The sequence below is a fragment of the Prionailurus viverrinus genome, chromosome A2, assembly GCF_022837055.1.
Source record: "Prionailurus viverrinus isolate Anna chromosome A2, UM_Priviv_1.0, whole genome shotgun sequence".
In the NCBI taxonomy this organism is placed as follows: domain Eukaryota; kingdom Metazoa; phylum Chordata; class Mammalia; order Carnivora; family Felidae; genus Prionailurus; species Prionailurus viverrinus.
The window spans coordinates 105,042,258-105,059,867 of record NC_062562.1 but is presented as its reverse complement, the minus strand read 5'-3'; the positions used below and the strand labels follow the sequence as shown (position 1 = coordinate 105,059,867).

At 39.8% G+C, this 17,610-nt stretch overlaps 1 protein-coding gene and 1 pseudogene across 6 annotated transcripts in view; both read left to right on the top strand.

The window, feature by feature from the left end:
- THSD7A (thrombospondin type 1 domain containing 7A) overlaps positions 1-17,610 on the top strand; it is a 463,937-nt gene that overhangs the window by 365,265 nt on the left and 81,062 nt on the right. For all 6 annotated transcript variants that reach the window (XR_007150223.1, XR_007150222.1, XM_047849263.1 and 3 more), the window contains 2 exons: positions 1,055-1,187; positions 2,833-2,936. Coding sequence is in view for 4 of the 6 variants with exons in the window: in XM_047849263.1 (XP_047705219.1) it covers positions 1,055-1,187; positions 2,833-2,936 (237 nt within the window). In the remaining 2 variants the exon portion in view is untranslated. The remainder of the gene's footprint in view (positions 1-1,054; positions 1,188-2,832; positions 2,937-17,610) is intronic.
- Positions 2,343-2,453, top strand: LOC125161428 (uncharacterized; annotated as a pseudogene).

Genomic DNA, 17,610 nt, shown 5'->3' with positions numbered 1-17,610 from the left:
GTATATATTGTAAATTGGAATATCTTTTATTAAAGTTGACAAGTCTTATACCTTATCTGTTTCAAATACAAAAATATTTGGACATCTTTATATCAGTAATACTGTCAAGCTGATATCTTCATTGAAGGTAAATCTTAATTATTTCCATTGGTTTTTTAAAATGTAATTTGGTGGGGCGCCTGGGTGGTGCAGTCGGTTAAGCGTCCGACTTCAGCCAGGTCACGATCTCGCGGTCCGGGAGTTCGAGCCCCGCGTCAGGCTCTGGGCTGATGGCTCAGAGCCTGGAGCCTGTTTCTGATTCTGTGTCTCCCTCTCTCTCTGCCCCTCCCCCGTTCATGCTCTGTCTCTCTCTGTCCCAAAAATAAATAAACGTTGAAAAAAAAATAAAAAATAAAATAAAATGTAATTTGGATTTATTTACTTACAGTAATTACTATTTTGAATGCCTCTGTAAAAATTCTGCTTCTAAGAAACCACTTTCATTTCACTAGTTACAGTCCTGATGTTTAGAATGTGACCTGAATTGAAGATCTTAGACTGTTTAATATGAATAATAAATGACTAGAATAATTTATGAGGTATGCATTTCAAATTAAGTGAATAACAAAGAAATAAAATTTCACATTAAAACATTGAATATAGTCTCCTAAGAAAGATTCATCAGGACTGTATGAGTCCCATGCGGTAATCGGGACTATGTGAAATGGCATAAAAATAAACTTTAGGTAGAGGAAAATAAATTAATTAGATCTGTCATATTTCTCAAGGGGAAGGAAATATATAAAAGAGCGTTTACTTTGTGTCTGCACATTAGGAAGGCTAGTTGACTATGCAACTGTTTTCTCTCTTCTTCACATTTTGGGGATATAAATTGATCAGGTGTTCAGCATAAGAGTCTGGAGAAGTTAGGAAATAATTAGAGCGGATGAGGCCGCTCATTCACAGATGTCAAAGCATATATAGCTGGAATCCATGTAATGTCTTCACACAGGCTGCTATTTGGATATTGTTTGTCACTGCAGAGAACAGCAGTTAAAAAGCTGCTTCCTTCCAGGGGACTCCGGAGTCAAGAAGCAGGCTAGGCACCGGGTCATCATTCAGCTGCCAGCCAATGGAGGCAGGGACTGCACGGACCCGCTCTACGAAGAGAGAGCCTGTGAGGCCCCTCAAGTGTGCCAGAGCTACAGGTAATAGAGTTCTAAACAAAACCGTTGTAAGCTGTGCACTGAGCACACACTACAAGACCATTTTCTGTTCGACGATGAGAGAAGGAAGCCAGCGCTGTCCCCCAGGCTCAGTGGAGTCTGTATGATGTATGGCTGTGCGTGCCATCTCTTGCCTCTTTAAAGTTGCTGCTCCACCACTAGAATTATCTCCAGGGAGACACACTTGTGTGCGTTTGCAAACTGTATCACTAGCTCCGGGGAATTGGGGAAGTTCCTTATGTTGATATAAATTATAAGAAATTCAGAAAAGTGGGGGCACCTGGGTGGCTCAGTCTGTTGAGCGTCCGACTTTGGCTCAGCTCATGATCTCATAGCATGTGAGTTCAAGCCCCACGTGGGGCTCTGTGCTGACAGCTCAGAGCCAGGAGCCTGCTTCGGATTCTGTGTCTCCCTTTCTCTCTGCCCTTCCCCTACTTGTGCTCTGTCTCTCTCTCCCTCTCTCACATATAAATAATAAACATTTTTAAAAATTTTTAAAAAAAGAAATTCAGAAAATGGTTAATAATTATGAAACACAAAAGCAGTTACATTCCAGATAGAGGAATAAATAGTCTAAGCATGCTTCCCCTGGCTCGAAAGAGCACCTGTTCCTCATATGTGCTGGCATTCTGGCTCACAAAATGACATATTTATTTCAGTGATGCTAACAGGATGTCTGTTCTGTTCATTTGTGGCCACCTCAACGAAAACTAAGGTGATTCAAGCTGTTTATCATCATGTTGATAATTATTAGGGAAAATTTTCCCCATAACTATGAAAAGAAGGCACCTAATTGAAACCTTAAGTGGTATATCATTGCAATCTGATGACAAATGAAGCATTAGGGCATTAATTGATAGAAGGTGTGATCAAAACTAACTTAAGGTGTATCTGATGGCAAGTCTGCCATCTTAATTTACCTGTATTTAATGCTGATATGACAGACGGTATAATCACATGTTTACTATGAACACTGCCTGACAACTCTCGGCCCAAACTTATTTCTTTGGGGCATTTGTTTTTGTAAAATGTATTGTAATCGCAGTTTCTGACTTACACCTACATTGTTAACCAAATGATAAAAGGCTCCTGACCTGAATACAGTTTCATAACTTGAATATAAAATGAACATAACCTAACTTTGCGCAGTGGCAGTATCGTAGCCAATGAGGTTTATCCGAGGCGCGATTATTGCTAATTGAAAACTTTTCCTAAAATAAACATAACTTATTTAAATGGGATGCATCACTTCTAGTACTATAGCTTACACTGATGCCAGTCCTAATCAATAAAAAGGCTAAATGCGGTTGTACTTGAAACTAATGTAAGAAGTATTAACTGTACTTCACTTTTTTAACAAAAGGCTAAGCGCATGGATAAAGTTCATTTCTGTAGAAAGCGACCATGACGGACTCTTGTCTCCACTGCCATAGAAAGTACTTTTATAGTTAATGCTCCTTTTTTCTGTGTCTTGATAGAGATCTAAACTACACTTACATAGGACTGAACATACTCAAATAAATTCCCCTTTGCAGCGCTCGGAGTCATGTTTCCGTGCCACCATAGGTCTCTGGTTCGCCTTGTGTGTTTGCTTCCTCTGTGTGAGGCTTCTGTTCTCCTCTTGTAGGTGGAAGACTCACAAATGGCGCAGGTGCCAGTTAGTCCCTTGGAGTGTGCAACAGGACAGCCCTGGAGCCCAGGAGGGCTGTGGGCCCGGACGACAGGCAAGAGGTGAGAGGCCCCATCCCACAGGCGATCGATTTGCTTTTCATTCTTCAACGTCGCTAACTTAACCACTAGCTTAATGAGTTTGCCACTTTGATGCTATGCTTAGCAAACAGAGCAGATGTCAGTCTCTTACCACCCATTCTACCTAACACAGGAACATGGAAAATCATCGTTTTAAATTTGTCCCTTGTTGTTTCACATTAGACTATAACTCCTCTGGTTGAAGTTTTCTTTCATTCCTATTTATAAAATGAGCTCTTGAGAAGCTTATGACTATTGTACCCTGCACCTTGTTTGGGGTTTTTTGGTTAGTTTTTGGATCTTGGTATTCCATAACAGTTTGTTTGTCACCTTAAGCGTCAATAAGATCCTTGGAGTGCCTGGGTGGCTCAGTCGGTTAAGCGTCCACCTTCAGCTCAGGTCATGATCTCACAGTTCGTGAGTTCAAGGCCCGCGTCGGGCTTATGCTGACAGCTCGCTACCTGGAGTCTGCTTTGGGTTCTGTGTCTCCCTCTCTCTGCCCCTCGCTTGCTCACATTCTGTGTGTGTGTCTCTCTCTCAAAAATAAGTAAAAAACATTTTTAAAAAAAAGAGTCAATATGATCCTTATATCCTTGCCTTTATGTACTATACGGGTGCATGCATGTAATATAATTGGTTAACTTACCAGAAATTTTCAGCAATGACATCCCTAATGTTGTCATGGCTATGCCCAATTCTATTCATATTCAGTACTGATTTTTAAATGGCAGATTTATTTACTCAAAATCTGCCATATGTGGACTGCAATCTGTCTGCACTACTAGATAATACCGAATCTTGCAGAAATGAGAGATGGAATCATTTCCAACATTTACTGGATAGTATGATTATTTACTAGATACTGTGGGTAATACATTTCAAGCTCTGGAACATGTTGTTTATACTTGTAGCAAGTTCAGTCTTTAGATATCATGATTGTTTTTACTCATATTGACTTATAGCCGTGTAGTTCCTGATACATATATAAAATGTAGCTGAATACGTAATTGAATACCCAACCACCTTTTTTTTAAATTCATACAAATATGTTTTGCCCCTCATTTGTAGTTACATATGTGATAGTGATGCAAAAGTCTCACACAGAATTCCAGTTTTTGTTGATAGTGATCCTTTACAGTGAAAGGATTGCTTCTTTTTAAGTTGTTTTTTTTTAATATGAAATTTATTGACAAATTAGTTTCCATACAACACCCCAGTGTTCATCCCAAAAGGTGCCCTCCTCAATACCCATCACCCACCCTCTCCTCCCTCCCACCCCCCATCAACCCTCAGTTTGTTCTCAGTTTTTAACAGTCTCTTATGCTTTGGCTCTCTCGCACTCTAACCTCTTTTTTTTTTTTTTCTTCCCCTCCCCCATGGGTTCCTGTTAAGTTTCTCAGGATCCACATAAGAGTGAAACCATATGGTATCTGTCTTTCTCTGTATGGCTTATTTCACTTAGCATCACACTCTCCAGTTCCATCCACGTTGCTACAAAAGGCCATATTTCATTTTTTCTCATTGCCATGTAATATTCCATTGTGTATATAAACCACAATTTCTTTATCCATTCATCAGTTGATGGACATTTAGGCTCTTTCCATAATTTGGCTATTGTTGAGAGTGCTGCTATAAATATTGGGGTACAAGTGCCCCTATGTATCAGTACTCCTGTATCCCTTGGATAAATTCCTAGCAGTGCTATTGCTGGGTCATAGGGTAGGTCTATTTTTAATTTTCTGAGGAACCTCCACACTGCTTTCCAGAGCGGCTGCACCAATTTGCATTCCCACCAACAGTGCAAGAGGGTTCCCATTTCTCCACATCCTCTCCAGCATCTATAGTCTCCTGATTTGTTCATTTTGGCCACTCTGACTGGCGTGAGGTGATACCTGAGTGTAGTTTTGATTTGTATTTCCCTGATAAGGAGCGACGCAGAACATCTTTTCATGTGCCTGTTGGCCATCCGGATGTCTTCTTTAGAGAAGTGTCTATTCATGTTTTCTGCCCATTTCTTCACTGGGTTATTTGTTTTTTGGGTGTGGAGTTTGGTGAGCTCTTTATAGATTTTGGATACTAGCCCTTTGTCCAATATGTCATTTGAGAATATCTTTTCCCATTCTGTTGGTTACCTTTTAGTTTTGTTGGTTGTTTCCTTTGCTGTGCAGAAGCTTTTTATCTTCATAAGGTCCCAGTAATTCACTTTTGCTTTTAATTCCCTTGCCTTTGGGGATGTGTCGAGTAAGAGATTGCTACGGCTGAGGTCAGAGAGGTCTTTTCCTGCTTTCTCCTCTAAGGTTTTGATGGTTTCCTATCTCACATTCAGGTCCTTTATCCATTTTGAGTTTATTTTTGTGACTGGTGTGAGAAAGTGGTCTAGTTTCAACCTTCTGCATGTTGCTGTCCAGTTCTCCCAGCACCATTTGTTAAAGAGGCTGTCTTTTTTCCATTGGATGTTCTTTCCTGCTTTGTCAAAGATGAGTTGGCCATACGTTTGTGGGTCTAGTTCTGGGGTTTCTATTCTATTCCATTGGTCCATGTGTCTGTTTTGGTGCCAATACCATGCTGTCTTGATGATGACAGCTTTGTAGTAGAGGCTAAAGTCTGGGATTGTGATGCCTCCTGCTTTGGTCTTCTTCTTCAAAATTCCTTTGGCTATTTGGGGCCTTTTGTGGTTCCATATGAATTTTAGGATTGCTTGTTCTAGTTTCGAGAAGAATGCTGTGCAATTTTGATTAGGATTGCATTGAATGTGTAGATAGCTTTGGGTAGTATTGACATTTTGACAATATTTATTTTTCCAATCCATGAGCAGGGAATGTCTTTCCATTTCTTTAAATCTTCTTCAATTACCTTCATAAGCTTTCTATAGTTTTCAGCATACAGATCCTTTACATCTTTGGTTAGATTTATTCGTAGGTATTTTATGCTTCTTGGTGCAATTGTGAATGGGATCAGTTTCTTTATTTGTCTTTCTGTTGCTTCATTGTTAGTGTATAAGAATGCAACTGATTTCTGTACATTGATTTTGTATCCTGCAACTTTGCTGAATTCCTGTATCAGTTCTAGCAGACTTTTGGTGGAGTCTATCGGATTTTCCATGTATAATATCATGTCATCTGCAAAAAGCGAAAGCTTGACTTCATCTTTGCCAATTTTGATGCCTTTGATTTCCTTTTGTTGTCTGATTGCTGATGCTAGAACTTCCAGCACTATGTTAAACAGCAGCGGTGAGAGTGGGCATCCGTGTCGTGTTCCTGATCTCAGGGAAAAAGCTCTCAGTTTTTCCCCGTTGAGGATGATGTTAGCTGTGGGCTTTTCATAAATAGCTTTTATGATCCTTAAGTATGTTCCTTCTATCCCGACTTTCTCAAGGGTTTTTATTAAGAAAGGGTGCTGGATTTTGTCAAAGGCCTTTTCTGCATCGATTGACAGGATCATATGGTTCTTATCTTTTTTTTGTTAATGTGATGTATCACGTTGATTGATTTGTGAATGTTTAACCAGCCCTGCATCCCAGGAATGAATCCCACTTGATCATGGTGAATAATTCTTTTTATATGCCGTTGAATTCGATTTGCTAGTATCTTATTGAGAATTTTTGCATCCATATTCATCAGGGATATTGGCCTGTAGTTCTCTTTTTTTACTGGGTCTCTGTCTGGTTTAGGAATCAAAGTAATACTGGCTTCATAGAATGAGTCTGGAAGTTTTCCTTCCCTTTCTATTTCTTGGAATAGCTTGAGAAGGATAGGTATTATCTCTGCTTTAAACGTCTGGTAGAACTCCCCTGGGAAGCCATCTGGTCCTGGACTCTTATTTGTTGGGAGATTATTGATAACCGATTCAATTTCTTCACTGGTTATGGGTCTGTTCAAGCTTTCTATTTCCTCCTGATTGAGTTTTGGAAGCATGTGGGTGTTTAGGAATTTGTCCATTTCTTCCAGGTTGTCCAATTTGTTGGCATATAATTTTTCATAGTATTCCCTGATAATTGTTTGTATCTCTGAGGGATTGGTTGTAATAATTCCATTTTCATTCATGATTTTATCTATTTGGGTCATCTCCCTTTTCTTTTTGAGAAGCCTGGCTAGAGGTTTGTCAATTTTGTTTATTTTTTTGAAAAGCTAACTCTTGGTTTCGTTGATCTGCTCTACAGTTTTTTTAGATTCTATATTGTTTATTTCTGCTCTGATCTTTATTATTTCTCTTCTTCTGCTGGGTTTAGGCTGCCTTTGCTGTTCTGCTTCTAGTTCCTTTAGGTGTGCTGTTAGATTTTGTATTTGGGATTTTTCTTGTTTCTTGAGATAGGTCTGGATTGCAATGTATTTTCCTCTCAGGACTGCCTTCGCTGTGTCCCAAAGCGTTTGGATTGTTGTATTTTCATTTTCGTTTGTTTCCATATATTTTTTAATTTCTTTTCTAATTGCCTGGTTGACCCACTTATTCGTTAGTAGGGTGTTCTTTAACCTTCATGCTTTTGGAGGTTTTCCAGACTTTTTTCTGTGGTTGATTTCAAGCTTCATAGCATTGTGGTCTGAAAGTATGCATGGTATAATTTCAATTCTTGTAAACTTATGAAGGGCTGTTTTGTGACCCAGTATATGATCTATCTTGGAGAATGTTCCATGTGCACTCGAGAAGAAAGTATATTCTGTTGCTTTGGGATGCAGAGTTCTAAGTATATCGGTCAAGTCCATCTGATCCAATGTCTCATTCAGGGCCCTTGTTTCTTTATTGACCGTGTGTCTAGATGATCTATCCATTTCTGTAAGTGGGGTGTTAAAGTCCCCTGCAATGACCGCATTCTTATCGATAAGGTTGCTTATGTTTATGAGTAATTGTTTTATATATTTGGGGGCTCTGGTATTTGGCGCATAGACATTTATAATTGTTAGCTCTTCCTGATGGATAGACCCTGTAACTATTATATAATGTCCTTCTTCATCTCTTGTTACAGCCTTTAATTTAAAGTCTAGTTTGTCTGATATAAGTATGGCTACTCCAGCTTTCTTTTGGCTTCCAGTCGCATGATAAATAGTTCTCCATCCCCTCACTCTCAATCTAAAGGTGTCCTCAGGTCTAAAAAGAGTCTCTTGTAGACAGCAGATAGATGGGTCTTGTTTTTTTATCCATTCTGATACCCTATGTCTTTTGGTTGGCGCATTTAATCCATTTACATTCAGTGTTATTATAGAAAGATACGGGTTTAGAGTCATTGTGATGTCTGTATGTTTTATGCTTGTAGTGATGTCTCTGGTACTTTGTCTCACAGGGTCCCCCTTAGGATCTCTTGTAGGGCTGGTTTAGTGGTGACAAATTCCTTCAGTTTTTGTTTGTTTGGGAAGACCTTTATCTCTCCTTCTATTCTAAATGACAGACTTGTTGGATAAAGGATTCTCGGCTGCATATTTTTTCTGTCTAGCACCCTGAAAATCTCGTGCCAATTCTTTCTGGCCTGCCAAGTTTCAAAAGAGAGATCAGTCACGAGTCTTATAGGTCTCCCTTTATATGTGAGGGCACGTTTACCCCTTGCTGCTTTCAGAATTTTCTCTTTATCCTTGTATTTTGCCAGTTTCACTATGATATGTCGTGCCGAAGATCGATTCAAGTTACGTCTGAAGGGAGTTCTCTGTGCCTCTTGGATTTCAATGCCTTTTTCCTTCCCCAGATCTGTTAAGTTCTCAGCTATTATTTCTTCAAGTACCCCTTCAGCACCTTTCCCTCTCTCTTCCTCCTCTGGGATACCATTTATGTGTATATTATTTCTTTTTAGTGTATCACTTAGTTCTCTAATTTTCCCCTCATACTCCTGGATTTTTTTATCTCTCTTTTTCTCAGCTTCCTCTTTTTCCATAACTTTATCTTCTAGTTCACCTATTCTCTCCTCTGCCTCTTCAATCCGAGCCGTGGTGGTTTCCATTTTGTTTTGCATTTCATTTAAAGCGTTTTTCAGCTCCTCGTGACTGTTCCTTAGTCCCTCTGTAGCAAGAGATTCTCTGCTGTCCTCTATACTCTTTTCAAGCCCAGCGATTAATTTTATGACTATTATTCTAAATTCACTTTCTGTTATATTATTTAAATCCTTTTTGATCAGCTCATTAGCTGTTGTTATTTCCTGGAGATTCTTCTGAGGGGAATTCTTCCGCTTGGTCATTTTGGATAGTCCCTGGCATGGTGAGGACCTGCAGGGCACTTCCCCTGTGCTGTGGTGTATAACTGGAGTTGGTGGGCGGGGCCGCAGTCAGACCTGATGTCTGCCCCCAGCCCACTGCTGGGGCCACAGTCAGACGGGTGTGTGCCTTCTCTTCCCCCCTCCTAGGGGCGGGATTCACTGTGGGGTGGCGTGGCCCGTCTGGGCTACTTGCACACTGCCAGGCTTGTGATGCTGGGGATCTGGCGTATTAGCTGGGGTGGGTAGGCAAGGTGCACGGGGGCAGGCGGGGCGGGCTTAGCTTGCTTCTCCTTAGGTGATCCACTTCAGGAGGGGCCCTGTGGCAGCGGGAGGGAGTCACATCTGCTGCCGGAGGTTTGGCTCTGCAGAAGCACAGAGTTGGGTGTTTGCGTGGAGCGAGCAATTTCCCTGGCAGGAACTGATTCCCTTTGGGATTTTGGCTGGGGGATGGGCGGGGGAGATGGCCCTGGCGAGCGCCTTTGTTCCCCGCCAAACTGAGCTCTGTCGTCCAGGGGCTCAGCAGCTCTCCCTCCCTTTGTCCTCCAGCCTTCCCGCTTTCTGAGCAGAGCTGCTAACTTATGACCTCCCAGACGCTAAGTCGCGCTTGCTGTCGAACACAGTCCGCCCGGCCCCTCCGCTTTTGCAAGCCAGACTCGGGGGCTCTGCTTGGCGGCGAGCCGCCCCTCCGCCCCGGCTCCCTCCCGCCAGTCCATGGAGCGCACACCGCCTCGCCGCCCTTCCTACCCTCTTCTGTGGGCCTCTCGTCTGCGCTTGGCTCCGGCGACTCCGTTCTGCTAATCCTCTGGCGTTTTTCTGGGTTATTTAGGCAGGTGTAGGTGGAATCTAAGTGATCAGCAGGACGTGCGGTAAGCCCAGCGTCCTCCTACGCCGCCATCTTGACTAGCTTTTTTTTTTTTTTTTTTAACTTAGAAGGAAGGGCAGAGAAAAAGGGACAGAGAGAGAATCCCAAGAAGACTCCACACTGTCACTGCAGAGCCAGACCCAGGGCTTAAACTCATGAACCTTGAGATCATGAGCTGAGCTGAAATCAAGAGTCAGGTGCTTGGCTGATTGAGCCACCCAGGCACCCTGGATTGCTTTTTAAATTTGAGATAAAAAACTCCTTTTTGATAAAATCTTCTATTTTTATCATCATCCTTTTAGAAAACCTTATTTGAAACATAAAATTTAGCTTATAAATAATACTAACTATGTAGTGATTTTTAGAACTTTATTTCACATGCTTAATTTTCCTTATTTATCCTCCACCATCAGCAGTGGCTCAAACATAACTGTCTCTGTTATAGTTATAGAGCCTTAGGTATTTAGAATTGAAAGTCGTTCTCCCCATTTCAAACCATTCATCGAGAAATTGAGTGATACAAGGCCTTCTTGTTCTACCTTGCTCATTCCTTCTGAGTCAGGCATACAACTGCATGCAGCTCAGGCCCCACATAGAGTTTATAATATAACAGACTTGAGTAGGGAAATCAGGAAACATGAGTTTTAGTCTCGTTCTTTCACGAACACAGGATAAGGCTTGCTCATCCCTTCACCTTCCTGGGTCTCAGTTAATTTAAATGAGGAAAAGAAAAAGAAAAGAGGGTGGACCAAATGATCTTTCAGGGTTTTTCCACTTTTGATATTCTATAATCTATGCACACGTAATGTGCAAGGATCGAAGTGTGAAATTAAGTTAGGCAAAACAGATGAATTTCTATAGAACACCACTGGAGGAAATCCAAGATAGGGTAAAAGCAGCACAAGTGTGAAAACAGCTCCAGTTCCAAACTCTTCCTTAACCACTACACAACTGTGGTTCATTCATTTCCTCCCCCAGAGGCTGAGGGCGTAACGATCCCCACAGCACTTTGTACATAGTAAGTCTTCCTTCAGTGTTAACTCTTTACCCTTCCTGCTAGGTCATGGCCCCAGGGAATGTGCACAGAGGTCATTGTTGGCATAAATGCAACCATTTTAACATGGGCCTTTTGGTTTTTGACACACAATCTGCATAAAGACTGTTCTTTCTGTGATTACTGGCGATCATCTCATATCCAATCTGAAAACCTCTGTTCATTCTTCCTCCTGGGTAATGGGGCCTTCAGCTTCCTCAGTGCTACTGTCTCCTGCCTTTCTGGTCGTTCCATTCTTGCTTTCCCGTTACTGGTGCCTCTTCGTCTGCCTATACTTATATAATGTTTTCTAATCTCGGTATACTCGTCAGACTTCTTACTCTACATCGACAATCTTTTCTATTTCTAGGATATCTGGGAAGAGAAAGTTGCATTGTAACAAATCATTTCTGCATCAATACATTCAGAAGAAACCCTTTAACTTCCATGTGAAGATAGCCTTTTTCTTCGTTGCCTTGGTAGATTAAAGATTGTTAGAGTCTATATTCCTACAGAAACTTGAAATGAGGAGAATTAGGAGTAGAGAAATATCTTTTGCTAGTGGCAAAAAGGCAGAATTTTCCTCCTTTGATGGTCAAGGCTGTTTTCAGAACTCTGCATGATCAACCTATCAGTTTCTTGCTATTTTCCTTTTTGTTCTTACCTGATCAGAGACCTAAATGCCAACTGGTGCTGTCTTTTGATGATTCAAATAATTGTATGGTCAGGATTAGCATCAATCAGCAAGGACTATAGAGAAGCTACCCCATCCTGTCCTGTACAGCAGACTTTCTAGTTGGTCATTCATTCAACCATGATTGAATTCAGAAGACTGTATAGAAAGAGCCACATGTGTCAGGAAGGAATGCATATGTTTAAGCCAGGGAGCTTCCATTTGGTTAGGGAAATGGTATCACCGGTGAAAGACTGAAACTTAACCCATTGCAAAAGCAGCCATTTGAAACTAAAGGGCTTAAGAAAGACCTAAAGAAGGCTGAGACTTGTCTTGTACCATAGCATTAGAATAAATAGAAAGGAGAGGAGATAAGATCAATTATACAAGCTAAGCATTTGGGGAAAGAAAAAGCAAAAACATTAAATGTGTTCACAGAAAAAGTAGGTAGGTGGAAGCTCCAGAGATGTGAGCTACAACCTGGGGTGATTTTGTAGGAGGCTGTAAATGTCAAAATCTTGTTTAGTATTTTAGACCTTGTTCAATAAGTGGTAGATGCAAGGACCTGATGAAAGCACTGTTTAATCTGTCAGCATGTACAGACTAAGCTAGAAAGATAAGACATGTGGGTCTGGATGCCAGCTGGACACTGTCGTATAATGTGAGGCTGAAGTAATAGGGGCTTAGACTGGAATCAGTAGTGGGAATGGACAAAAGTAAGTAGATTTCAACACACAGTAGAGGAAAATAACTTTAGCACTTAGTGGCAGACTGTAGAAGCAGAGATAGAAATAAATGAGTCAAAGATGATCATGTGGAGGGGCACTGGGGTGGCTCGGTCAGTTAAGCATCCAACTCTTGATTTCGGCTCAGGTAATGATCTCATGGTTCGTGAGATTGAGCCCTGGGTAAGGCTCTGCACTGACAGCATGGAGCCTACTTAGGATTCTCTCTCTCCCTCTCTCTCTCCCCTCCCCAAGCTTGCTCTTTCTCTTAAAATAAATGAATAGACTTAAAAAATATATGATCATATGGATATTTTATATTGTGCATTAGAGATGATGGCAGGGGAACCAACTGGAAATATCAGAGTATGTATTAAAATGTTCAAAAGTCTCTATAGAGATTGCTTAGGACAGCCAGTAGAAATTTGAGTGACATTTCCATAAAAGAATTTGATGAAGCCCAAGGAGAAGCTAAGATTTCTACAATATTTTATATACAGAAGGAAAAAGAGTTATTGTATTTTCCATTTCTCTAATCTGTTTGCATTTGTATACTCTTTAAGCATTTCTTCTTACCCAAAGACCTTTAATGATATTAGCTTCAACTTACTGTTCCCTTGCTTGGCTTAGAAATGACAACATATGAACTAAAATATGAGATTGCTAACTTTACCACTCTATGATTCTAAAGATAGAAATTTTTATCTCATGGCTTTTATCAAACTATTGGTCTAGAGCAGTTGTCAGCAATCAGTGGTCTGTGCATCTAATCTACCCCATGGCCTGGTTTTTGTTGTTGCTGTTTTGTTTTGTTTTGGCATTTAAGGGTTTATTGGAACACAGCTGCACCTATTTCTTTATCTATGGTCTAGGCTGCTACCGTGGAAATGAGACAAAGTTGAGCAGTTGTGACATGAACCATGTGGTCCACAAAGCCAAAAATATTTACCAGCAAGCCCTTTACAGAAAAAGTTTGCTGACCTAAACTCTGAAGCCATGTAATCAGTAATATAGTCACAACTTCTAATAGTACAGTCATTACTCAAGATCAGAAAATCCCTGAAGTTTTTCTGGTCACTTGGGAAGAAGTTTTTTCATTCAATTCAACAATAAAGTAACTATTTTAGATACGAGAGTCGTAGACTTTAAACACTATCGCAGTGGTAAAATACTTTTAGAATGAAATTATAGCATTCTTTGTAGGGGGGGTAGGAATAAAAACTTGGCTCTAAAACTTTATTAGTAAAAACTTTTTTTAAAAAGTTAAAACCAGATTATACATGAGATATGGAAGACAAATGAGAAATCCCTCATAATTCCCCTGTCTAGATGGTCAGTCATATCCAAGAACTGGACATTAATAGTTAATTTACTGGGGGCACCTGGGTGGCTCAGTTGGTTGAATGTCCAACTTTGGCTCAGGTCATGATCTTGCAGTTTATGAGTTCCAGCCCTGTGTCGGGCTCTGTGCTGACAGCTCAGCTCCTGGAGTCTGCTTCAGATTCTGTGTTTTCCTCTCTCTCTCTCTCTCTCTCTCTCTCTCTCTCTCTCTCTCTCTGCCCCTCCCCTGCTCGTACTCTCTCTGTCAAAAATAAATAAACATTAACAAATTTTTTAAAAAGTTAATTTACTAAGTATACATAGAAAGGAAAGAATGTGTGTCTCATATGGTATGTACCACTCAGCAGAACACTTACAAAATCACCTATTATGATTCAGATTTTCTCAAATGATTTGAACCTTGCACAGTAGTAGAAAAATAAAACTCTAAATTCTATTTTGCCAGCTTACAAGCCAACCGTCCAAGGTTTCCTCTGTTCCAGTCACCTACTCCTATCTTTTAGCCAACTGTTAAGAATAAAGCGGCCATTATGGACAGAGTTTCATTTTTGCTATTAATAGCATAGTTGTTCTCATTGTAGGAATTATCTGTGTTGATGCATTGCAAAAGATTTGGGCAGCAGTTATGTTCCCAGAGTCTCTTGAACAAGTAACTAACTATAACTGCTTACCATCCCAGCTTCAACGCTCACTGTAAAGCGAATTAGTCAAAGTCAGCCTTAGTCAGAAATGACTTAGCATGACACAGATGGAAGAGTATAGGAGAATTCTATTCCAACCACATAAATGTAGTCTTGACAAAGGCTACATTCTATATATTTCAGAACCATTACATCAGAACATAAAGTGCTTTGAAAGAAAATTGATATGCTCTGAAAATTTGAAAAGTACATTGGAATTTATGTGCCTATTTATGACCCAATCCCATTACATTTGAAAGGAAAAGTGAAATAATGGTGAGGGAAAATTTTGTATCAAGCATTCCCACAATCACATAATTTTCACCCAGTCTTCTCTAAATTGAATTTGCTACTCTGTTACAAACAGAATATTGTCTTTGTTTATCAAGTGTATCTATAAAAACATTAGAAATCCCCTATAAAATAAATGCTTAAAACTTTGTGTTTCAGTCTTCTTAGGCTGCTGTAACAAAACACCATAGACTGGGTGGCTTAAACATAAAAATTTATATCTCACAGTCTGCAGGCTGGAAAGTACAAAATCAAGTTGCTAGCCCATTCAGCTCCTGGTGAGGTCTCTCTTACTAACTTGGAGACGATCATTTTCTTGCTATGTCCTCACATGACAGAGAGAGAGAGCAAGCTCTCTGGTCTTTCCTTACAGTGGCACTAATCTCATATATGGACCCAGACCTCATTTATGCCTAATTATTTCCCCAAAGCTATTTCTCCAAGTGCTATCACATTGGGGAGTGGGGCCTCAACATATGAATTTCTGGAGGACACTGTTAAGTCCACAGCAATAATGAAGGGCATTGTCTTTAAATAAAATGTCTATCCCACTATACACAAGTGTCAGTTTATTGATATAGCTGTCTCACAAAGCTGTTAAAACAGGTTAACACCAGTCCCTAAAAGCCAGTTCAAACTTCCTGAATATCGTTCAGTGCAATTTATTCTTTCATAAAACTAGTATTTGTTGAGTACCTGCTACATGTTGCTTGTTGCCTATGTGGTAGTGGGCCCAGGCTGTCAAGAGAATAAAAGTATATGATAAATATTTTGTGTTTATTTCTTAATGGTGGGAAATATACTAAGGGCATATGTGATTTTGGTTCTAAGCATATTAGTAATACATTAATAATGTGTATACACAATAACCACTAAAGAAGTAAGAAAACATAAAAAGAGGTAAACACTGATAGGGTATAGTGACAGAGGAAATGACATTTGAATCTAGGATGACATAAGCAAAAGAAAGGCACGAAATAAAATCTGTATTTGTGGGGAATAGTGCATTGAGCAGTTTATCTATTGTTCCTATGAATGAGTTAGAGGCCAAGGGCCACACTCAGGAGGATTTGAATATCAGGAGAGGGCTGAGGAGAGGAAGAAGGAACATTTTTGCAATAGGGAATTAGACGTAGTGATGAATTTTAGCAAAGCTTTAAATATTGGGAATGATGAAATCCAAGAAATTTTATCTAATGGTATGAGAAATAGAGGAGAAAGAGATATTTTGAAGGAGGAATAGACCATATTTGTCTACCTTAAAAATTAAATCATTCTTAAATGTTACAGGGAAATTAGAGGGCCTTTGAAATGGGCATCTTTCCTATAATATTGTCAATATAGAAAATAGAAGTAACATGAAATTATGTTCACATTCTAATCTTTAAGTGAATAGACAGCTTATCCTTGCTTTATACTATTTGAGTCACTTGTGTATAAACATTTAATAGAACAGTAACTTTTACTCTCTTCTCTCTACTCGTATGTCGGCTGTTTGGATAACATTTAGAAAGCTAACTTTTACCAGTTGGTCAGTGACTATATCATTGAAACGTAGCCATAATAGCTGTAGCTAGAGTTACTATTAGACTTGCATTCAAAATTAAATACATGGCTCATAATAATGACAATTTTGGACAATTTATTTTTTTCTCTAAACTTCCCTAAGGGAATATGTTAATTAGTACTATTTAAAATGCATATGTATTATTCCAGTGTTTATTATCTTATAACACATTTATACCAAGAGTATGATGCAAATGTATCATAGGTTAGATGCTGAGATTTCATAAAAATAACCTCAGATTTGCTCTTGTTCAAACTCCTTGTTGATCTTCATGCTGTCTCCTACCAAGTGTACTTCCTATGGAACTATGGTTAGATGGAAATATGGTTAATAATTCCCAGGGTTGAGCCTACCTATCCTAATCCCCCACCCCCTCTGCATCCTTGCCTGCCAAGGAATGTTCATTATAATGTTGACCTGTCACTAAGATCTGATGTCACTCCCTTTATGTGGAATCCAGTAGGATTCCAGATGTATTCTCAAATAGATCACAAAAAGAAAAAACTCTTTAGTAATATGCCTTATATGGCAGAGACCCTCTTGGTCCTGAGTCATCTGTTGCTTAAAAAGTTTATGAAGGGAAAATCGGGGTGGGGGTGGAGGAGGAAGTTCTAATTCTCCCTCTACCAGAATTAAATCTAAATGATTTTGTAGAATGTGAAATGTAAGTATATAACTAAAGTCTAATGAAGTTATTTTTTATGAACAGATATGCTAAATATTGTGCTTAAATCAAGTGGCTTAAGCTATATTGATGCCCTGGGCATTACCCCTTTACTTCAACTCTGGCCCACTTTATTCTTTTTAAAAGATTACATATTAGAGGCATTATCAAGGTTAGGCCCAGAATATCTGCGTTAATTTATCTCAGATTACATTACACATTAATGTCTTGATTTTCAGAGATTGTTACGCAATGAGAAGAAAAAAATGAAAGTGGAAAAAGAACTAGGTAGGAAAAAGGAAAGCTCAACCTAACTCAAAGAGCAAAGGAACTTGCTTTAAAGATATTTTGCAGATGGGGTGCCTGGGCAGCTCGGTCAGTTAGATGTCCAACTCTTAATTTTGTCTCAGGTCATGATGTCACAGGTTCATGAATTCAAGACCCACATTGGGCTCCCCAAGCTGACAATGCAGAGCCTGCTTGTGATTGCTGCTGTCTCCCTCTCTGTGCCCCTCCTACACACATATTCTCTCTCAAAATAAATAAATAAACGTTTTTTTAAAAGAAATTTTGCGGGGGCGCCTGGGTGGCGCAGTCGGTTGAGCGTCCGACTTCAGCCAGGTCACGATCTCACGGTCCGGGAGT